Raw genomic sequence first — 21,590 nt, forward strand, 5'->3', positions numbered from 1 at the left:
GAGGCATAGTCACCCGCTTTTCGGCCAGTTTTCATCAGTAGGTTACCTGTTCAACCTACTCGTGTTTTCTTGCTTCCGCTTGTGTTTAGTAGCTCTGAATACTTTAGAATTTTGTATATTATGTGATATTCAGAAGCGTTAAATTAAGAGTGTAATATGAAATTTTCGAATTAGGGTTGTCCATCTGCAAGGGAGATTTTCTTAATCTTTTCAGTAAATTTTCCTTGGAGGTGGTCCCCGCACGACTTACTCTGGGTTTCAGGGTGAAATTCGGGGTGGGTCGTGTCACGATGAAATTAACAATAAGCTATAACACAAAAAAGTTAAATCAATCTGACACTGTGTAGGACTGAATCAATGATGTATGATGATAGGGCAATAACAAAATCAATTATGTATCAAAAAACAATTAAAATAGAATACAAACCTGAATAAAAAGAGAAAACAGAGAGACTGCAGAACATTAAATAATCTGAAGTCCATCTGAAGTCTCATCTGAATTCTTGCTCCATCTTTCTCCCTCGGATAATCTAAAATCCTGAAAACCCAGAAAGCAAAGCATTGATTAACAACCTTGACCATCTATCCTAACCCAAAAGCCCTATTAAACCACACACACTGAACAAAACCCAAAGCCTCAACACATAGTAGAAATCAAACTTTAGCACATTCTAAAACTCTTTATCTCGTACTGAATACTACTAACAAATTCTTAAATAGGATGCTAACACTGAAAATTAAGTCACTTGTCTAACAGCAAGTGATGGGGCCTCTGACGATTGCAAAAGAAAAAAAGGCCATCTTTGTCTGCCAAATTATGCAAATTCTATACGACCTTTGCATATGAGTCCTCAATCACCATTTTATTTCATATACATGCACAGACAGAGAGATTCAATAGTACTCAAATTAAGCTTATCAAGAACCAAACTTTAACCACACTTCAGTTTTTCTGTTTGCCAAACAGAATCTCACCCCACAAACCATCCTACTCTTCAACTTGAGAACCCCAACACCCTCCTGACTATATTACTCGATTCTACCTTTCAAGAGAACAACCAAAAGCAAAACACAAATTCAACTGAATTAGAAGAGAATGAATTAAGAAATCACAAACACATAACACCATACCGTAAACCCAGAACACCTACCTTCTCCTGCAACACCGAAACCCGAAATCAGCGTTAGAGCGAATCAGGATCGGTCTGCTTGCAGAGGTTGAGCTCGGCCTGGGATCGCTGCTCGTTGACGGAGGCCATCAGGTGGGAGAGTAGGGTTTCGAAAGGGGCCGGGTCGGGAGCGAGAATCGTCGCGAGTTGCGCCTGCTGGAGCTGAGTCGACTCGGCCATTGAAACCGGCGCGTTTTTAGGGTTCCGGTGGTGGCGGTGGTGGCAGCTGCCTCTCTCTCTCTCTGTGTGGATTTCGGCTTTTGAGTTTTTTGGGGGACTGCGTGAAGAGATGGGTGGCGTTTAAAGTAGGACGTGGGAGTAGAGGAGTCTGGGTTCTCTTCGCTCTCTTTCACATGACGTTTTACACGGCTGATCGAGAAGCATCTGGAGCAAAACAGGCAAGGGAAGTACCCGAATTGCACAGCCCAACAATGAGGGCAAAACCTGGAAACACAAAACTGACGAATTGCAGCCCGAGCCCAAAACTGTTTTTTACTGTAGATGAACAGTGAAAATGAACAGTGATCAACAAATAGATATACAGTAAACTAGAACTAGAATTATACCCGCGCCTTGGCGCGGTGTATACATTTACGGTGTGTTTAGATGTAGGTGAATTCCTGAGAATTTAATCAAACATAAGGAATTCCCAATTTCTTAGAACGGTTTCCCTCGTTTAGATACTTATCCCGTGGAATTAGCAATTTTCACCGGAAAATAATCTTGAAATTTATGAGCTTAAATTCCCGACTTGAATTCCTCACAAAATAAGCGTCATTTGTCAATTCCCTTAACTAAAGTTTGTCTGAATACAAATTCTTGTCATTTTAAAACTTTACATCATGAAATCCAAACAATAGAATTCTTAATTAATAGGATTTAAATTCATGGAATTGTAATTCTCATGATTTTGAAATTTCTATGGACACATCATGAAATTTAAACAATGAAATTCTCAATTAATAAGATTTAAATTCATGGAATTGTAATTCCCATGACTTTAAAATTTCTATGGACATTAAAATTACTTTATCTAAAAATAACGTTATGAAGCTAGTCAATGGGTTAATTGATTGATAGAAATGTTTATGATATGTACTTCATAGAATGTTATACATGCAAATTATACCCAGCTGTTATACTGATTATATATCTAGGGTTAATGAAAATATTGTGGTTTCTTAAAAATAACTGGGGCAAAATGATCAGTATACCCACCCCTTGACGCGGTGTAGTATCCACATTATGCATATTTTACATATGTATAAGAGCTATCATAAAAACAACGTTTATACAACAAAACATCTAGTCTTGTATTCTATCCAAAATATAAATGCTCTAATTGTTTTGATTTGTAAGATTCAGGATGTAGAAGAAAAGTCAAAAATGGAGGGCAAAAAAATATTTGCCGAGAGAGAGTCTATCTAAAAAAATCTAAATTACATGCTTCAGAAAAAAAAAAAAACTTCACTGTTCATATACTTATGATATGAACAGTTAACCACCCTTTAGTATATAGTATAACTAGAATTATACCCGCGCTTTGGCGCGGTGTATACATTTACGGTGTGTTTGGATGTGGGTTAATTCCTGAGAATTTAATCAAACATAATGAATTCTCAATTTCTTATGACGGTTTCCCTCGTTTGGATACTTATCCCGTGGAATTAGCAATTTTCACGGGAAAATAATCATGAAATTTAGGAGGTTAAATTCCCGACTTGAATTCCTCACAAAATAAGCGTCATTTGTCAATTCCATTAACTAAGGTTAGTCTGAATACAAATTATTGTCATTTTAAAACTCTACATCATGAAATCCAAATAATGAAATTTTTAATTAATAGAATTTAAATTCATGGAATTGTAATTCTAATGGTTTTAAAATTTCTACGGACACATCATGAAATTCAAATAATGAAATTCTCAATTAATAGGATTTAAATTCATGGAATTGTAATTCCCATGATTTTGAAATTTCTACTTTATCCAAAAACAACGTTATGAAGTTTGTCAATGAGTTAATTGATTGATATAAATGTTTCTGATATGTACTTCATAGAATGTTATACATGCAAATTATACCCAGCTGTTATATTGATTATATATCTAGGGTTAATGACAATAGTGTGGTTTCTTAAAAATAACAGGAGCAAAAAGGTTACTAACCCGCGTCTTGGCGTAATGTAGTATCCACATTATGCATATTCCACATATGTATAAGAGCTATCACAAAATTCATGAAATTGTAATTCTCATAATTTTAAAATTTCTATGGACATTAAAATTACTTTATCCAAAAACAACGTTATAAAGCTGGTCAATGGGGTAATTGATTGATAGAAATATTTCTGATATGTACTTCATAGAATATTATTAATACAAATTATACCCAGCTGTTATACTGATTATATATCTAAGGTTAATGACAATATTGTGGTTTCTTAAAAATAACAGAGGCAAAATGGTTAGTATACCCGCCTTTTGGCGTGGTGTAATATCCACATTATGCATATTCTACATATGTATAAGAGCTATTACAAAAATAACTTATATACAATAAAACATCTAATCTTGTATTCTACCCAAAATATAAATGCTCTAATTATTTTGATTTGTAAGATTCAGGATGTAGAAGAAAAATCAAAAATGGAGGGCAAAAAAAATCTTTGCCGAGAGAGAGCCTATCTAAAAATATCTAAATTACATGTTTCAGAAAAAACAAAAAACAAAAAAAAAACTTTTCACTGTTCATATGCTTATGATATGAACAGTTAGCCATAATTTAGTATATAGGTAAATTAGAGGTGTCGCTCCCACAAAGACCCCAAAGATCTAGCCTAGCCTACATGAGATGAAAAGGAAGAAGGAAAGCTAACCAGGCTCAAGTGTTGGTTTTATTGGGGACACATCATAATGATTATGAAGTCTAGCAAGCCCATATGTGTGATCAATTATAAAAGAAATAAAAAGAAAAATCAAGAATGTTCAATAGCTTAAGATCCAGAACAATGTACATTCAGAATTGAAGGTAAGCTACTTCAGTATTATTTAAGCAGTGTCAGAATCTTAAGTTGTGTGTCTGGGGACTGGAGTTCAACTTAAACACCAAGCTAGAGAACCTATGTGCAAGCAATGAATCAGATGCATGACTAAGAACAGAAGCCAAGGATAAGGTCTTTCCCTTTCACATTGAACTTGATCAAGTTCATTAGTAATGTACAATGACAGAAGCTGCTCGATAATTAGCATAAAATGCAATTCAATCACCAAAGTTGAATTTATAAGAGGCAGCCGAAAATGCAACACCAGCAGCACCACCAAGGTCGATCTAGCCTGCGAGATTGCTTGAGTACTTCTAACCCACAAAGCAGACAAACCATCATCAAAGGAGAAATCATCATTGTCCAAAGTGATAAGAAATCAGGTTCAGGGAGATCAGCTTCTGTTTGGATATACAGCTGCACAGAAGTCGATCCAAGTAATTAATTCAATCATGAATAACTTGTTATGAAAGCCTAATATGATTCGAGTAAAAGATCAATATTTTCTCTTCTATGGTTTTGCTTCAACAGAAACCGGCAAAGGAAAGTTGAGTGAGCAGGCATACCACCTCAAATGTGGAAAAACCAAAACAATTTGTGGTGAGAGAACTAGAACATATACTGTCAAGTTCCATGTTGAGCCAAACTTCGGGACTCCAGGAGCTTTGGTCATAAGAAACCCAAAGAACAACAGATTCTTCCTCAAATATGCAGCTCTCCAAATTCAGAACAATCAGATTATCCAATTCGACTGTTACTCCTGGATATACTCGTTCAAAATGACCAAGAATTTCGATCGGATTTTCTTCTCAAACACCGTAAGTTAACTGACTGTCAGTTTTGCCTGATTTATTTGATGCAAGAACTTAAGAATGAAATTTAGCAACACAGCTTGGTTGTATGGTCACAGAAGTATCTCCCAAGCCAAACACCCCAAGCTTTAATAAAACTAAGGAAGGAAGAACTTAGTAGCTTGAGAGGAAATGGAAGTGGGGAGAGGAAAGAATGGGAACGAATTTACGACTATGACTACTACAATGATCTTGGTGATCCTGATAAAGGTGCAGAACACAAGAGACCTGTCTTGGGTGGGTCTGCATTACTTCCTTATCCTCGCAGAGGAAGAACTGGTCGCCCTCCAAGCAATGCAGGTATAAACAAGTACACCTATGACTAGTTTGCAACACAAAATCATGTCAACAATTGGATATGATATTTTTTTCCTGTTACATAGAACTAAAAGTTCTGCACTTTCAATTTCTCTGCATGCATGATCACTATAAGATCCTTTGACTGAGAGCCGGCCATGTACCACTAACCTGGATATATATGTTCCCCTGGATGAGAGGGTCAGCCCCAAGAAAAAATCTGAGTTCATATCCAATTCAATCCAGGGAGCTCTGCATTTCCTGATCCTTGAGGGAAAGGGTTCCAAGCATCTTGAGTCATTTGATGAGATAGACGCCATGTTTTCTGCAAACGAGAGCCTAGTGATTGAGGGGTCGCTCAAAGAGAAACTGAAAGCTATGGTACCAGACGAGTTTTATAAAACACATGCAATCAAGAAAACCTTGAAATTTCCACTTCCTCAAATAATAGCAGGTGACACATCTTAGTATTACACCTCTACCGCTTCGTGAAAGATGCTTCATTTCACATTTACAGTTGTTGTCTTCCACTATGCAGAAATTGAATTTGCATGGAAGGACGACGAAGAGTTTGGGCGCCAAATGCTTGCAGGAGTAAATCCAGCACGAATACAATCTTTGGAGGTACTATTTAACCATTTGAACTAGAACAAAAGATCATGGCTACTAATATATCCACCTGACCAACCAAAAACTGCTGCAATCACTTGCATAACTTTGATTTGCAGGTATTTCCACCGCAGAGCAAACATGGAGCGGTGAGCTCAATAAAGACGTCACACATAGAGCACAACCTTGATGGCATGACTGTTGCCCAGGTAAAAACCAAATAAAACACTCCAGAACATCATCCATCCTGCCTCACAAATTGAAAAGTTGGCATATCATCAATCAACACAGCCTAGTTGTAAAGTCGAGAAATACTGTGTTCCAGACCAAATGTATTTTCTTGGCAACATAATTTTTTCTTTCTGATTTTCTTAACATTCACAGGCAATGAACAACTGGAGGATACTCATCTTGGATCACCATGACTATCTCATGCCCTTCTTGAGCAGAATCAACACAAACGATGTTTGTATTTATGCATCCCGCACATTACTATTTCTGAAGAGTGATTCCACGCTAAGGCCACTGGCAATTGAACTTAGTTTACCAGGCTCAGGAGGTGATGAGATCAATCAGGTACTTGTTCCAGCTAGTCAAGGTGAAGCAGCAGCACTGTGGCACTATGCTAAGGCTCTTGTTTCAGTTAATGACTCTGTATATCATCAACTGGTCAGTCATTGGTGAGTTGATCAGTTTCTTGAACCAATAATAATGCACATTCCTTCTCATTGTACTGTGAATTCCTACTGCAAGAACCTTATCCATCATGCTATGCTATTTAGGTTGCATACACATGCAGTGGTCGAGCCGTTCATCATCGCTAGTCGAAGACAGTTGAGTGTGATGCATCCAATCCATTGGCTATTAGATCCTCATTTCAAAGACACCATGCACGCGAATGCACTGGCTCGGAGCAAACTCATCAACTCTGGAGGAATCTTTGAGAAGATATTGTTTTCGGCTGAAATCTCCATGCAGCTGTCTGCTGAGTTATACAAAGAGTGGAGATTTGATGAGCAAGCCCTTCCTGCTGATCTACTTAAAAGGTATTTCATATTAGACAATATGGGACAGAACTGAAAAAATGTACTACATGGAAATTTTTCAAGCTCATATATAATGATTTATGAACTCATCCCTTGTGAAAACATCTTTCAGAGGTATGGCCTTTGAAGTTCCAGATCCAGAAAACCCCACTGGGATTCAGCTTCTGTTCCAGGACTATCCATATGGCGCGGATGGACTTGAGATATGGACAGCCATCCAGGCATGGGTCACAGATTTTTGCATGCTATTCTATACTGATGATGCTTCTGTAAGATCTGATGAAGAACTCCAAGCATGGTGGTCAGAAATTCGAAATGTGGGCCATGGTGATAAGCGCAATGAGACATGGTGGTATCAAATGACATCAAGGAAGGATCTAATCCAAGGTTTGACAACTCTGATATGGATTGCATCGGCCCTTCATGCTTCAGTGAACTTTGGGCAATATGCGTTTAATGGTTATCCTCTAAATCGCACCACACTATGCCGAAGGTTCATTCCCCTGGAAGGAACGATTGAGTATGCTGAGTTCTTAAGGGATCCAGACAAATACTATCTCAACATGTTGCCTGAAAGAGCTGAGATGATCTTGGGTATATCACTAGCAGAGGTACTCTCACAACACACATCTGATGAAGTGTATTTGGGCCAGAGGATATCATCACAATCAATAAAGAATGAAGAGGTTGGCCAGAAGTTTGAAAAGTTCAACAGAGAACTTCAAAATATAGAGAAAAGAATTGAGGACAAGAATGCTGATGCCAATCTTAAAAACAGACAGGGCTGTGCCAAGATGGCTTACATGCTTCAGTACCCTGGTACATCCAATGTTGAATCCAAGGGGGGCATCATGAGAAAGGGGATTCCTAATAGTATATCCATTTGAAATGTTTCGTAGTACACACGATAAGAAACTTCTCATGCATAGAAGGAATAACACGATGTAATTTACATAGCAGGAAAACCTGTATATATATGTTCAGGGCATTTCTCTATTGCAAATATTGTTGAAGAAGACAAAAGAAGCATATGTACTGAAAGATAATAGTGGAAGTAACTAGATATGGAGTACAGGAAATGAGCAGTAACTGAAGACACCATACCAACACTGCAGAAACCAAGGTGCTCTGTGGCATGACTTAAGAGAATAAGATTTGTACATTGCCCAAGAGAAGATGTGAATTTGTGATTCATATATAAAAATGATCAGGAACAGATGCATTAAACTTGATTAGTACGGTTTGCTTTATCCTCAACATCGACCATGAGGAGCAAAAGGTGCAGAATTAATCTTCTCAGCATTGCCTAGCACCATATCTACAAGCATTTCAGCAGTTCCAAGAGCCTGAAATTGGACCAAAATGGTGGATGATTCTTCTGTTAAATGAAATACAAGTAACAGAACCAGTAATGATTAGACATATGCACAATCCGTGAGAATTTGATGCTAGGAAAATATTTTAAACCTGCAGAAAGAATCCCACAAATAATTAAGCACTAAAAGTATTCTCTGATCTTTTGAAGTTCTGTAAGTGTAAGTTACAACTAGGACACACTCTGTACATAAATTATTGGCCATCATTCACTCAACTTCAGCGCGGCATGACATGTAAAATGTTGTAACAAGCCAGAATCTTGGAAATATCTTTCTCACTAACTTTCTATAATCAGCAGAATCAAAATGTGCGAGTATTACCATAGAAAGTCCTCCCCCTTCATGCCCAGTGGCAAGGAACAAGTTTGGCAGACCTGGCACAGCCCCGATGACTGGCTTCCCATCAGGCACTGAGATAGTAAGGTTATTTCAGTAATCAATTTCACAGGACGAGAGTTTTGAGAACTAGTATAAATTTGAAATTGCTAGTGTAACACTTTCAAAAGGTTTGAAGAGATTTCAAGATTCAAACTTACTGTAAGGTCGTAATCCTACTCTAACTTCTCTGCTCTTACTGAAATCTGAAAGGGGCTTCTCTCTCAATTTAGGAAAGAATTCTCCAGCTCGGTCCCATATACGACTGAGAATGGTTTCTTCCACTTCAGTGCAGAACCCAGCAAATTGGCGGCTGCTCCCTAGAAGTCAGACACTCAGATTTGTAAATATATGAAAGACAGGCTTGTCATATAGCAACGTGATATGTAAAGCTTTCTAAAGACTTGCAATATATTGCAATTTAGCATGAAACAACTATCTAGTATGATCTCTTGAGAAGTGAAGCTTATAATTATGGTTTCATGTTTTCTCAAGAAAAGAACAAAACACGAGCCGTGAATGTAAAAGTTTACCAAGAACAATGTTCCCCACTGTATCCATAGTGGCTGTCATTGAAACAGACAAGGTCTGATCAAGCAAGCCGGGAGACAATATGTTAGGATGTGGAACTGTAGTTTGATGATCAACATATCCCACCTCCATCAGACCATGGTTGACTTGAAAGGAATTAAAATTCTCAAGCACTAGAAGGTGACCCTGCCATACAGATTAAGTATTAGGTGCGTCTTAACATAGAACCTAGAGAAACTGAAGCTACTCGTCCAGAAGGTGCAAGGGATTAAAACATGTATGAAGAGTTATTTTCGTCTAATTATCCCTAATCAAAGAAACATTAATGACAACACGCATCTGGAAATGAAATCAAAGTATCATGATATCCAAGAACAAGTCAAAATTTTAACCAGGTCCCGTGTCAAAAGACCACAGTACCTTTCGTGGTTTGACAGGGACGTCCAGTACAATTTCTGATTCTCTAATCAGGTCATGCATCAATGATCCACTCCAACAACCAGCTGCCACCACAATGGCCTTTCTACAGTGCAACATAGTCCTGGAAGTCTTGATAGCCTCAACCTCCTTACTTCCACCAGATCTGAGCATATGAAGAATTATAATGGCATTAGCTTAACGATATACCTCACCTATAAAAACAAATTTTCAATTTTTGTCCTATTAAAAAGTATGATCACAAACCTCAACAAACTCATCACTGGATCGTTATAAAACTCAGCATATCGGCCCTCTGATGAATAAAGCCTATTACCCTACACAAGTACACAAACAAGTTAGTGAAAAATCACAACAATGCTAAAGCCACCAAAATCATCACCAAGTGACGCACTGATGTCTCACTGTTTAGAACTAAAGAAGCTTCCATGTAAACAAATTTGGTTATCCCCACAACTCCACACAGAAAAGAAACATTCACCTAAATAATTCTCCCTCTAATAAAAAAAGAAAACAACAAGAATAGAACCTTTTCAAGAAACTCAACGGCACGATGAGCATCCAGCTGGGAATCATCAGGCAGAAAGGCAGCCCCAGTATCCTTATCAACCCTCAATTCAGGTTCCTTCACACGCAAGTCACCGGCTGACAAGTACTCTGCTCTTATCCCAGCTCCACATTGCTGCTCCACTCTCCTTTTTAACACCTCTAACTCCTCAGCACCTCTACCAACCAGCATGCTTCCTACACAAATTCACAGCACCACTTAGAAACACACCCAAAAGGCCAAAACCAAAACCGCATTACCATTTCGAGTATCGAAAATACCTGTTTTCTTCCAGCCCAGTTCTTTTATAGGGTCCAGCCCTTTCTGAACTAAACTCTCAGCCAACTCCTCCCAAAGCTTCTGGCTTCTCAGCCCCAGCTCCCAAAGCTCGCTGCTTGGTGTTTTGTGTGCCATCCATATATAGCCTTGGCCTGAAAAAAAGTCAACATTTCATTCTCATCAGAATTGACCAAACATATTTCCAACACTTCAAAAAAAGAAAAAAAAACTTACCGGCGCCGGTAGCACCAGAGCAGGGGACAGCCTTGTCGATTACGGCGACGGACAGGTCCGACCCGATTAGGAACTGCCGGGCTATGGTCAACCCGATTATTCCGGCTCCGATGATCAAAACATCGAATGTTTGGGATGCGGATACCGGTTCCGAAACCGAAGAGCGAGCGGGTTCGGGTCGGGTTGCGGAGGCGGAGAATGAAATCGGTTTCGATTTGAATTTGGCGTTTGATTGAGAGGCGAAGCGGCGGAAGGAGTGGAAGCGATTCCGGGAAGAGAATACGGCGTCGTTTGTGTGAGGGTTTGGGTGTGAGAGGAAGGTGGAAGCTGAAGCCATTACTGGGGGCTTTGAGTGTTGGCTTGCTCAGATTGAAACTTTGAATACCGTTTGAACCTGGCGGCAGGTTTGCCTTTTACACAAGAATATACGACGAGTCGTTTAAGGGAAACTGAGAGTAATTCATTGAATGAACTGAATAGTTTACCGTACAAAATTCAGATACATCAGATGTCACAGAAGTGTCTTCAGCTACAATATTCTTCTGAAATTTTAATACGAATATCTATGGACCTCAAATTTCGTGGTTCGCCTCGTGCCTGAAGTATCGAGTGTGCACCAATTAGTGAGCTAGAGCAAAACTGATCTCATTTACAACACATGGGATTTAGAGGTCATCGAAATTGATCATGGAGTCGGTGGACCAAAGAATTTCTCTGCGATTTGTTGTTGAATCAGCTTCCATATTGTAGTCTGGATGTTCTAAAGCTTTGTCCAAGGAGTCTGCTAAATCTGCCTCCCATAAGCCCAAGTTACAGACTCTCTTGTAAGTTTGGTAACTCGTTGCTCTTAGGCCCTCTGAGACCATCTCCCTTAAAGATCCACAAATGTCTTCGTTACTCACAACATCAAGGAAAGTTTCAGATAACCCAGGTTGGCGGAAAACAACAATGGCGCAGCTCTTATCTACTAACCGAACATCAAAGTCTTCAGAGAAAATGTCACGAGACGTTTGCAGCATGCTCTTGAGCATTCCAGCAGTATACCCACTTCTAAATCCCCACACAAATGCCAAATGATTACAGCTAATTTTTCTCATATTACTTCTCCAGATTCGGATATCCTCGTTGATTGATTCTTGGGGAATGTTGGATAACGGATTGGATATGTTAGTGTACTCTTCAGTGGCGGGAGCTAATAGGTGATAGTCAATTGGCTTAGCATTCTCTGGAATTTTCAGAATGGTGCAGAGCTTTGCAAACAAATAACATATCTTCACAACATTATGCCTATGACTTTTGCCTTCATTTTCTGTAAAACACAACCAGAGAAATTGTATTTAGTGATAGATTGGGCATTGCATCTGACGAAGTAAAAGATCATAGGAAACATGATATAAAATATATAATAATTCCGAGTAGTGATTCAATTTGGCATGCTTGCATTTATCAATTACTTCTCAAACAAAATGCATAACTTTTCTTTCATTTTCTTCCTCTCCCATATCTTATCCTTTTGTACAAGAAGAAAATCTACCAGAGTAACAATCATGCGGCATTACTGTACACTCTCACTCTATGAGCTCAAAGATAACTAGGAATATTGACTATACATACCTTCATGCAAAGTTTCCAAATCAATAGGTGCAAAGTAATGATTATTCAGGTAGGAAATAGCTGCAGGTATATTGGTCACCTTCCTTAAAGGGCCAATGTTCTTCATCAGATGCTTGACATCAAGTATATGGGGAAACACCATGCTCAAGGAGCCTGTGAACTCCTCTATGTTACCGGGCAAGGGAGAGATAAATTTTGAATGAATAGATGTGAAATCTGCAGAAAGCAAAATTGTAATTTAAGTTTAGAAAATATAGAAAGAGCAAACGTCAATTTAGTGGGATCAAAGGTCACAGATATTAATCAAATAGAGATAGACCATTAAGGGAATTGTGGGAGACAACAGGTTTCTGTGAAGCAGAAATCAAATCGATCACCTCTCGGAATCCACGAACCCTCTTGTTTTGTTCCTCCTCAACGTTTTGAAGCTCTCTCTGTATATTCAAACCAAAAATTAATTTACACAATGATGTTGATGATGTACAAACAAAAAACTGAAAATATCTTTTCCTAACCTCAAAGAAGTCCTTGTCCTCTTTGGAACTTGTCAAAAAAACACGAACAGACTGAGTACCCCCACCCTTTGCTGGGACTATTACAGGAACAAGTTCATCACTGAACTCTTTTAGCATCTGTAACGAAAGACAAAAAGCATTAGATCAAATAACACACTGATCAAGTTTACCACCTGAAAACTAAGGGATTATATATGTCCAAGCAATGTACCTCCAGTGAAAGCTGTACTTGACGCTCACTGCAAACATCTATATTCATGCATGGTCTCGATCCATAAAGTTCAGTCCCCATCACAAGTTTCCTCAAGGAACTCAGCAGAGCATCTGCAAAATGGAAAGTGAACAGCAGTTCTAGTTATAAGATATAAAACTAAGAATGTAAAAGGAACAAAAATGGATCATAAACCTACAGCATTTCTTACCATCTGTCCTTGAACTAGAGTTCTTGCACGTATTTTTCCAATTCTTAACTCGTGATTTAGTTCTCTCAATAAACATTGTATCAGCAACAGTATGGGTTACTTTAGAATCTACTACATAGTTGCCAGGCGTTGGATTCCCTATCCGCACTTTAGCCGCAGATTCTTGTGCTTTAGATAAGTACGATATACCTGTCATGAGAGAAACAGATACTAAATCTCAAAACACCACCAAATAGATACAAATTCATTAAGTCCCAAAACGAATCCAACAAGCACTCATTATTTTCAGTTGCTTTACTCCCAAATTTCATATATCAAGTGCATCTGCAAGCAGAAAGAGTCAATGCAATCACAACAAACAACTCGACAAGGCTCCATTTCACTCTCTCAAATTCGCCAAAGCAGTATAACATTCGTACACAGCATAACATTTCTCTTTTACACATGTAAATCATAATCACATTAACTTGGATTAAAAGTTTCAGACTTTGAATAATAACAATGCTTACCATCATAAATGCAGGCATTAAAATCAAAACCTTCTTGAGCCAAGTATGCCATATGTGACGTTTGAATTGAAAAACTATAAGATGGCATCCCCATCTTCAGTTCATCTCTAGGAAACAACACAAAGTTATATCTGCACCAAAACAAAAACACGTATAAACATACGTACACGTATTCGTATGCAAATGAATACAGTAGAACCAAAAATGTACTAACGGCTGAGCGGTGAGCTTGGAGGCTCTGATACTGAAAGGGCAGGCGGCGAACTGCAGCACCTGGAAACGCTCCGCCGCGTACTTCGCCTTCAAATACGCCGTGTCGTTTGTATCAAACGGCAGCTCCCGGTGCCACCCCGCCGAAAACGACCCCGTTTTCTGCAGCGACACGGCAACAAAGTCCGACCCGGCCAGGTCCTCCTTGAACTCCTCCACCGCCTCCGCGAAATTCGCCTTCGTCACCTCCCTCACCGCCAGCTTTCTCCCCGCCGCCTCGGCGCTCGTGCAGAGCAAACGCCGCCGTATCAGAGCCGCCATGGTTCAACAACTCCAGTCTGTTTCTCCAGCTTTTCATTGACAAAACATTGGGCCTGGAAATGGGCCGGCCCAAAGGTGAAAATTAATAAAGAAAGAAAGCTGGCACGTGACACGTGTGCGTACGTAGGGCGTGAAGAGAAAACCCAATTCGCAATCGATTAGGGCATTTGAGCTTTATATATGTAAACCACGAGAAAACCTGGACGAGGCTGAGCGACGGCGACTCCCATTCAACTTCTCCGGCTTACCAGCTTCGATCCTCCTCCAACGCTCCGCCCTTTTCCGCCGTAAGCTTCATTTCCTTCGTCTCCTTCGTCTTCGCTGCTCCAGGTTAGGGTTTTGTTCTCCGCCGCCATTTTTTTTCTTTCTTTCTGAATTTCTGGCTGAATGGTTCTGTTGTGCTTTGTTCATCTAATTTTTCTTGTATGAGTTCTAGTGATAGGTTTTGAGTTTCTTTAAAGCTTCATTTTTAGGTGTTTATATAATGAAAATATCTGTTTTGTTTTTTTTGGCTTTTTTCATTTTCTGAAGAGTTCATTTTATTTAGTTTGATTAGATTCTATCTTGAATGAACTTTAATTGTGTGATAAAGTAGGTTTGGTTATTTTTTTTTCTCTGATTCTGTATGAGGAATATGATATTTTTGGTCATGTGAATTGGTTTGGTGTAGTTTTTGTTTGTACTTTAAGGCTGTTCTGATTGAAGATTGATGTCTATGCAGTGTGGAGGTTGTTTTCGAGTCGGTTAAAGAGTCTCCTGAAGCTTATATTTGGAGCTTTTGTGAATTTGGCGGTGTTGATCTGTTACGGAAGTTATGGGTGTCCAAAGCAAGCTTCGTCTGATTACGTATTCGGAGGAGATTGTAGATGGGAAACCAATCTATGTTTCTTCAAATTGCCTTCCTGTGAAGGCTCTTGGGAAGGAGCCGGCTGGGCATTCTTTCCATGCTATGGCTCTTAAGCTGCGTGGTTGGGTAGAGGAGGTTGCAAGTGCTGAGGAGGTGAAGGTGGCTGATAAGGAACAGACTTCTCTGCCGTCGTTTGATTCTTATAGCAGCAGCAAGGGAAAAAAGAAGTCGGGTGGTGAAGGGAAGCAACAGGATCACTATGCTTTGCTTGGTTTGAGTCATTTGAGGTATCTTGCCACTGAGGAGCAGATAAGGAAAAGTTACCGTGAGACTGCTTTGAAATATCATCCTGACAAGCAGGCTTCCCTTCTTCTTGCGGAGGAAAGTGAGTCTGCCAAACAGACTAAGAAGGATGAGATAGAGACCCACTTTAAGTCCATCCAAGAAGCGTATGAAGTCTTAATTGATCCTGTGAAGAGAAGAATCTATGACTCCACTGATGAGTTTGATGATGAGATCCCCACTGAATGTGCCCCACAGGATTTTTTCAAGGTGTTTGGTCCTGCTTTTATGAGGAATGGGCGGTGGTCGGTTAACCAACCAATCCCATTTTTAGGGGATGACAATACTTTGTTGAAGGAGGTGGATGAATTTTATAACTTCTGGTACAGCTTCAGGAGCTGGAGAGAGTTCCCACATGAGGAGGAGTTTGATCTTGAGCAAGCTGAATCTCGTGATCATAAGAGGTGGATGGAGAGGCAAAATGCAAAACTCACAGAAAAGGCTAGAAAGGAGGAGTATGCAAGGATACGTACTCTTGTGGACAGTGCCTATAAAAGAGACCCTAGAATCTTGAAGAGAAAGGAAACTGAGAAAGCTGAGAAGCAGAAGAAAAAGCAGGCCAAGTATTTGGCAAAGAAATTGCAGGAGGAGGAAGCAGCCAGGGCGGTTGAAGAGGAAAAACGAAGGAAGGAGGAGGAGGACAAACGAGCTGCAGAAACTGCATCACAGCAGAAGAAACAAAGAGAGAAAGAGAAGAAACTGTTGCGCAAGGAGCGGAGTCGTTTGCGAACACTTTCTGGGCCTGTTATATTTCAGCGTTTGCTCAATCTTACCGAGGATAATGTGGAAAGCCTTTGTACGTCTCTTAACATTGAGCAGCTTAGGAGTATATGTGACAGGATGGAGGGCAAAGTGGGGGTAGAGCGAGCAAAAGTTCTTAGAGATGCACATGGTGGAGATAACAATGATGTAGAGGAAAAGAAAGAAGAGGAGAAGAAACCACCACAACAGAATGGTTCTGTGGTGAGTAATGGTACTGTTCTGTTAAGTAGCTATGAGAAGAAGGAGAAACCGTGGAGCAAGGAAGAGATTGAGCTTTTGAAGAAAGCAATGGTGAAATTTCAAAAAGGAACATCTCGAAGGTGGGAGGTTGTTTCAGAGTTCATTGGTACTGGAAGATCTGTGGAAGAAATTTTGAAGGCAACTAAAACAGTTCTCCTCCAGAAACCTGATTCTAGCAAAGCTTTTGATTCCTTTCTTGAAAAGAGGAAACCTGCACCTTCTATTGCCTCACCACTTACAACTAGAGTGGAAGTAGAAGGGGTGCCATCCACTGCTCAGGAAACTGAAAGCAGCGCTGACAAGAGTGACCAGGCAGAAGATAAGGCCGGAGAGTCGTCAAGTGGAAGTGCAAAAGACCAGAGTCCTAATGATCCAAATGCTGCAAATGGATCATCCTCAAGTTCAGAGCAAGATGTGTGGTCAGCTGTACAAGAAAGGGCACTAGTTCAGGCTCTCAAAACCTTTCCAAAGGAAGCCAGTCAACGGTGGGAGAGAGTTGCTGCTGCTGTTCCTGGGAAGAGTGTGAACCAATGCAAGAAGAAATTTTCATTGCTGAAGGAGAGCTTCAGAAACAAGAAGAGTTCTGCTTAATTTGCTGCTGGGGTTTTCTTGTTGATGCTGCAGAATACTAAGATGCATGAGGAAATCGCTTAGAGTATCTCACACATCTAATTCTTTCTAGGCAGAGATCTTTCAAGCTTTATGTTAGGTAAAGTATCTGAGAGCACTACTGGGTTTCTGCCGTCTGGATTTTTTGCCATACAGGTCTAATAGCTATTTTGGAAGAGGGATTATGTTTTGTATTATTTTTCAGAGCATGTTTTATTTACAGTATCGGGGTTCACTGCATTGCGAGATCTGAGATCTCAAGATGCATGAATATAGGAAGAGCAAGCATTATGATGAGATTAGCTGATGTTTTGTTTTTTGGGATGGAGTAAATCTCATTAGCATGATTTTACTGATAACCAGATTTATATATTCAACTCAATGTTGTCAAGTCTCCATGTGCCTACGGGTTTATTTCTCTGAATTTCCCATCCTCAATTTTCCATGAGAAATCTTATACATCGGAGTCACCAGTCTCAGATCATCGGTTTGCGATAATACTGGTTGGCTGCTTCGATCTCCAAGTATGAAGTAATGCAAGTATGAAGCTCGTAGTAACACAAAAAGTTTACGTTATTGAAATCAAGGAGACTGCTCCTTTTTCATCAAATTATTTCCTTCATCTAATAAGAGTTCATACAGTGTAGCAGTAAATAGCAACACTGCTCTATTTCTCTGAATTTGGTCTTCCTAAAGTGGTTTTCCAGCCAAGAATCGGCTATATAAATCTAATGCCTCTTGAGGTTTGTATTCTGGAACCGTATGACCGGAGCCCTGCACCATCAATTACGAGTATGAGTATCAATAAGGTTCCTGATCAAAGGGAAAATGGACACTAAAAACTGTTAGAGAAGAATGACAACATTCATGTGGTTATGTTCTGACCTTTACGGTTGAAAATGTGAGGTTTTTTTCGTACCCTTGTGTATACCTGCAACAAACACATTACCTTACTTAGTTTATGTATTCTATATTATTGTGAAATTGATTAACGACCGTTTGACATGGTGCAATGAAGGGAAAACAGCAAACGTACCCAGCAATTTGTCCCTTGGAAGTCCATGGCCTCCATTCATCCACAATTTTGTAACCAAGTGATCTAGTCCATGCTTCACTCCCGGTGAATGGAACACACAAATCATGATCACCACTGCAAGGAAACGTAGACATTTTTAGCATATCAGTATCGAGATTACTGCAAATGCAAATTGAAATCTAAATAACCAGGTGAAAGCCTGTGCATGTTCAGACGTTCCAGATTAGCATTTTCAGCAGGAAGTACATAGACCTTGGGATTAGTTTGGTAACTTCCTTGGGAAATCGGAAATAGCTAAGTTACATAGTGTAGCACTGAGACTTGACTCAAGTTTCAGTCCATCACACCAATACATAACCTATATAACATCACCTACTTCTGTTTCTCAATTTCCTTTTACCTTCTTGCATTTTAGCGTAGGAACATTAAGCAAAGGTCAAAATGTTGATGTCTTTTCACAGGCATAATTGGATATTTACCTATATATAAGTGCACGGTATCCCTTCGAAGTCAGATTCTTGTGGTATGGGATCATACTCCCAGCATCATGGTAAAAACGAATGTTGTCTGTACACAATTCCCAACTGGGAATCACGCTTGCCTGTTGAGTAGACAGGAGTTCGAACAAGTTAACGCTTTATGACCCGATTCCATATTTCAGATTCTAGTTTAACAACATAAAGACCGAGAAAGCTCACATCTTCTGCATGGATTGCCTTCCTAACTGCTGCATTGTTCAACCATGCAGTTGCAACCTCATCATCCTGCAAGTGAATATCAAAGTTAATCATGTTAAGCAGTCCCTAAGAGATGTTACAGTGTAAAAGTACAAGAATGTTTACTACCAACTTTAGAAAATCAATTCACAATTCCAACAGATCAAAATGGTGTATACCAATTTAAGAAACTTACAGTGCATGGAACTTCCTCACTATTCATAAGCTGTGGCCAAGTTGGAACCAGTCCAGCTCTTACAGGAGCTCTAAGAGGCCAGGCTCGACCAAACATCCTTTTTCTCACAGCAAGAGGCCTTTCAGTTTCACCCAACCTTCGAAAGCTAGATGGTATGTTACTAGTTACGGTTGAAATTTTCATAGAATCTGTGCTGTGATAGCATGGTTCTAGAATGTCATAGATGTTCAAACCTTCTATGGCCTGGAATTGATATAAATCATAAGTTGAGTTAAAAAAGAAAGTTACAGTTTGTACTTCATATTGTAAACTATGGAGACTTGTCATACGTTGTCAACTTTTTCAAGCTTGTTGTCACAAGTTTCACTATTTGGCTCATAGTAGTTTCCATTGCACTCATTGATTACCCCCTGGAGCAAGCAAGATGCATATTCAGAACCTATGATTTGGAATTAGCATTACAGTGCTCTAATAATGAAATTGGGGAACAAACCTCAAATAGATCATCTGATATAAGTCCCATCCCATGAGCAAATGGAACAATGGCATTCCCATCGAATTCCTCATCTGTGACTCCATTTCCCACAAGATAACCCTGTGATATGCAGTTATTTGAGATTGAATCCATACATATTTGAAACTAACAAAAGGAATATGCACATAAAAAATACCTTGAAGTTGATTTTGGGCTTTGTACCAGCATCAATTCCTGTTAAAATTCCACATTGCCATCATAGAAAGATTTCCATGTTTAAGGTTTAACAGATGCAAGAGTTTAGATTTTATTGGCTGACATACCTTTCACAACTGCTGAAGCAAGTGTTGGCACATATACACCAGCATAAGACTCTCCCGAAATGAAAAACGGGTTGGAGAGGAACTCTGGGTAAAGTTCAAACCACTAGTTGCAGGAAAAAAAGAATATAAGAAATGCATTGATAGTGTACTTCAACAATAGAATAACAATCAAGCCAAATAAGTATGAAAGCATTTCAAGTTGTTTCCATTATCACCTTTAGGAGAAATGTGTGGCTATCAGATGCAGTCTTTAGATCACCAGTAATATAGTCAGATTTGTTTTTGGAGTAAGAAAGCCCAACACCAGCAGGAGAATCCAAATATAAAATGTTGGAAACCTGACATGAGAAGAAGCACAAACAATGAGGAGTTAGCTTCCTCATTAATATGGAAAACCACAATAGAATGTAACCAAATTCACAATAGATAACATAAGTTTTACTATCAAAGATACAACCTTTGACCAGCTGTATGGATTAAGGTGCAATTTGGGCAGACCTCCCTTGGTCTTTGCTGCTTCAAAATTGAATGGCCCTGAAAAATATTAACCAATGATGTAATAAACTTTTAAAATGCTAAAGAGTGTTAATTCAAGAACCAATTTTGCCAATTTGAAAGTGAATACCGAACCCAATCCCAGCAGAGTAATCTATATGGCTGGTCTAATTCAAACATGAAACTTTCTTTCATTGACACAATCAGATTCTATAAGTATGAAATGAAGCTAGCAATTTTCTTATCTTGGGATGAACATAAAACCAGCAATGGAATTTGAAAAATATGACCTTTCTCCTCTTTGGTAATAAAACCAAACATGACATCAGATAAAGAAATAATACCATGCTCATAGACAAAGCCATCAAAACTGGAGCAACCAGGTCCACCATTCAGCCACAGCACCACAGGATCCTCCGACGGCTTCCTCTCCGATTCCACAAAATAGTAAAACAAGTTCCTCCCATGACTCTCATCAATTGTCACATACCTTCAAACCCCACGAAACAATATTAACAAACTGAAAATTCAGAAATGCATCTAAAACTTCATATCTACCAAAACCTTTACATACCCAGAACGGTGCTTTGAAGGAAGAGTGCCGTTGAATCCAGGAATCTGGGTTATGAGAGCTGCCTCAGGAGCTGATTGGGTTGGCACCAAGCTCAAGAACGTGACTGATAAGAGTGAATATAATACAGTAATACTAGTCTTGGCCATGTCTAAGTGTTACAGAATTATATCAGAGACTGTAACACAAAGAATATATATTTATAGACGCAGAGATTATTACTCTGCAAGTTGCTTCTGAAAATCGTTGCTTCCAAGCCAAGAGATGAAAAAGATAACAAACTGAGCTCTCAACTTGGATGAAGAACCTGACCGGAGAAGGGAGGAGTAGGAAAACAGTGATGGAGACGGTTCTAAGGCCCAGTTGTGTCACGACACGTGTTGAGTCTAAGCCAATGAGAATCTGAGACAACTGAAAGTGAAAAATGCCCTTGGCTAAAAATTTTGGGGTCCTTTTGCTGTCTTTGGAAAATAAGGTTACTTAACGTGTGAGCACTGTGAGGGTGACTGAGGATGAATTGGCACACGAAATTTCGTGGGTGATGACGATGGAGTTGGAACTTGGAACCAGATTTTTTTGTTCAAGAGAAAAA

The 21,590-nt window shown here is 39.3% G+C and overlaps 5 protein-coding genes and 1 non-coding gene across 8 annotated transcripts in view; 2 read left to right on the forward strand and 4 right to left on the reverse strand.

The window, feature by feature from the left end:
• LOC101294999 overlaps positions 1–1,444 on the reverse strand; it is an 11,373-nt gene extending 9,929 nt beyond the window's left edge. Inside the window, exons 1-2 of the transcript XR_183918.1 lie at positions 1,152–1,444; positions 428–538 (exon numbers count right to left, since the gene is read on the reverse strand). This is a non-coding gene — a transcript (uncharacterized LOC101294999). The remainder of the gene's footprint in view (positions 1–427; positions 539–1,151) is intronic.
• A 3,024-nt stretch (positions 1,445–4,468) lies between these two features.
• LOC101294042 (linoleate 9S-lipoxygenase 6-like) lies at positions 4,469–7,902 on the forward strand. Its single transcript, XM_004292283.1, has 9 exons — positions 4,469–4,649; positions 4,744–5,030; positions 5,123–5,388; positions 5,513–5,814; positions 5,899–5,984; positions 6,089–6,178; positions 6,354–6,649; positions 6,752–7,015; positions 7,128–7,902. The coding sequence occupies exons 1-9, from the start codon at positions 4,469–4,471 to the stop codon at positions 7,900–7,902; spliced, it is 2,547 nt and encodes an 848-aa protein (XP_004292331.1).
• Positions 7,903–8,268: 366 nt separating this feature from the next.
• LOC101295186 (D-amino acid dehydrogenase small subunit-like) lies at positions 8,269–11,327 on the reverse strand. The gene is made up of 9 exons (XM_004290079.1): positions 10,796–11,327; positions 10,564–10,713; positions 10,265–10,479; positions 9,982–10,052; positions 9,718–9,880; positions 9,300–9,483; positions 8,928–9,086; positions 8,713–8,801; positions 8,269–8,361 (listed from the first exon to the last, which is right to left on the reverse strand). Exons 1-9 carry the CDS (start codon positions 11,130–11,132, stop codon positions 8,269–8,271), a joined length of 1,461 nt encoding a protein of 486 aa, XP_004290127.1. The 5' UTR covers positions 11,133–11,327.
• Positions 11,328–11,460: 133 nt separating this feature from the next.
• Positions 11,461–12,351, reverse strand: LOC101294334 (poly(A)-specific ribonuclease PARN-like). The gene is made up of 2 exons (XM_004292284.1): positions 12,330–12,351; positions 11,461–12,104 (listed from the first exon to the last, which is right to left on the reverse strand). The coding sequence occupies exons 1-2, from the start codon at positions 12,349–12,351 to the stop codon at positions 11,461–11,463; spliced, it is 666 nt and encodes a 221-aa protein (XP_004292332.1).
• Positions 12,352–12,413: 62 nt separating this feature from the next.
• LOC101295767 (dnaJ homolog subfamily C member 2-like) lies at positions 12,414–17,575 on the forward strand. Of its 3 annotated transcripts, none has more exons than XM_004290081.1 (2): positions 12,414–12,436; positions 15,215–17,575. In XM_004290081.1, the coding sequence occupies exons 1-2, from the start codon at positions 12,414–12,416 to the stop codon at positions 17,166–17,168; spliced, it is 1,977 nt and encodes a 658-aa protein (XP_004290129.1). In that variant the 3' UTR covers positions 17,169–17,575. The 3 variants fall into 3 exon arrangements, with proteins under 3 accessions (XP_004290129.1, XP_004290130.1, XP_004290131.1); XM_004290082.1 differs by lacking the exon at positions 12,414–12,436 and adding an exon at positions 14,504–14,716 and having other exon boundaries at positions 15,108–17,575; XM_004290083.1 differs by lacking the exon at positions 12,414–12,436 and adding an exon at positions 14,556–14,673 and having other exon boundaries at positions 15,108–17,575.
• On the reverse strand, positions 17,537–21,298 carry LOC101295473 (serine carboxypeptidase-like 20-like). The gene is made up of 14 exons (XM_004290080.1): positions 21,002–21,298; positions 20,772–20,917; positions 20,390–20,466; positions 20,148–20,270; positions 19,933–20,035; positions 19,806–19,843; positions 19,628–19,729; positions 19,464–19,544; positions 19,135–19,377; positions 18,921–18,986; positions 18,702–18,823; positions 18,223–18,336; positions 18,072–18,117; positions 17,537–17,960 (listed from the first exon to the last, which is right to left on the reverse strand). The coding sequence occupies exons 1-14, from the start codon at positions 21,145–21,147 to the stop codon at positions 17,877–17,879; spliced, it is 1,491 nt and encodes a 496-aa protein (XP_004290128.1). The 5' UTR covers positions 21,148–21,298; the 3' UTR covers positions 17,537–17,876.
• Between the last annotated feature and the right edge of the window lie 292 nt (positions 21,299–21,590).

This window comes from Fragaria vesca, linkage group LG2 (assembly GCF_000184155.1).
Source record: "Fragaria vesca subsp. vesca linkage group LG2, FraVesHawaii_1.0, whole genome shotgun sequence".
Classification (NCBI taxonomy): Eukaryota; Viridiplantae; Streptophyta; class Magnoliopsida; order Rosales; family Rosaceae; genus Fragaria; species Fragaria vesca.

Excerpts from the sequence above, each read along its gene's own strand:
- LOC101295186 (XM_004290079.1), bottom strand. The coding sequence starts at position 11,132 with ATGGCTTCAGCTTCCACCTTCCTCTCACACCCAAACCCTCACACAAAC. Across the intron at positions 10,714-10,795 it reads CTCTGGTGCTACCGGCGCCG|GCCAAGGCTATATATGGATG; the intron begins GTAAGTTTTTTT and ends ACTTTTTTTCAG. Across the intron at positions 8,362-8,712 it reads AAGGGGGAGGACTTTCTATG|GCTCTTGGAACTGCTGAAAT; the intron begins GTAATACTCGCA and ends GTCCAATTTCAG.
- LOC101294334 (XM_004292284.1), bottom strand. The coding sequence starts at position 12,351 with ATGCCGCATGATTGTTACTCTG. Across the intron at positions 12,105-12,329 it reads GCCGCATGATTGTTACTCTG|AAAATGAAGGCAAAAGTCAT; the intron begins GTAGATTTTCTT and ends TGTGTTTTACAG.
- LOC101295473 (XM_004290080.1), bottom strand. The coding sequence starts at position 21,147 with ATGGCCAAGACTAGTATTACTGTATTATATTCACTCTTATCAGTCACG. Across the intron at positions 18,824-18,920 it reads AGGCAATCCATGCAGAAGAT|GCAAGCGTGATTCCCAGTTG; the intron begins GTGAGCTTTCTC and ends TCTACTCAACAG. Across the intron at positions 18,118-18,222 it reads TCCAAGGGACAAATTGCTGG|GTATACACAAGGGTACGAAA; the intron begins GTACGTTTGCTG and ends TGTTTGTTGCAG.
- LOC101294042 (XM_004292283.1), top strand. The coding sequence starts at position 4,469 with ATGCAACACCAGCAGCACCACCAAGGTCGATCTAGCCTGCGAGATTGC. Across the intron at positions 5,985-6,088 it reads CACGAATACAATCTTTGGAG|GTATTTCCACCGCAGAGCAA; the intron begins GTACTATTTAAC and ends TTTGATTTGCAG. Across the intron at positions 6,650-6,751 it reads CATCAACTGGTCAGTCATTG|GTTGCATACACATGCAGTGG; the intron begins GTGAGTTGATCA and ends TATGCTATTTAG.
- LOC101295767 (XM_004290081.1), top strand. The coding sequence starts at position 12,414 with ATGCAAAGTTTCCAAATCAATAG. Across the intron at positions 12,437-15,214 it reads CAAAGTTTCCAAATCAATAG|CAAGCTTCGTCTGATTACGT; the intron begins GTGCAAAGTAAT and ends GGGTGTCCAAAG.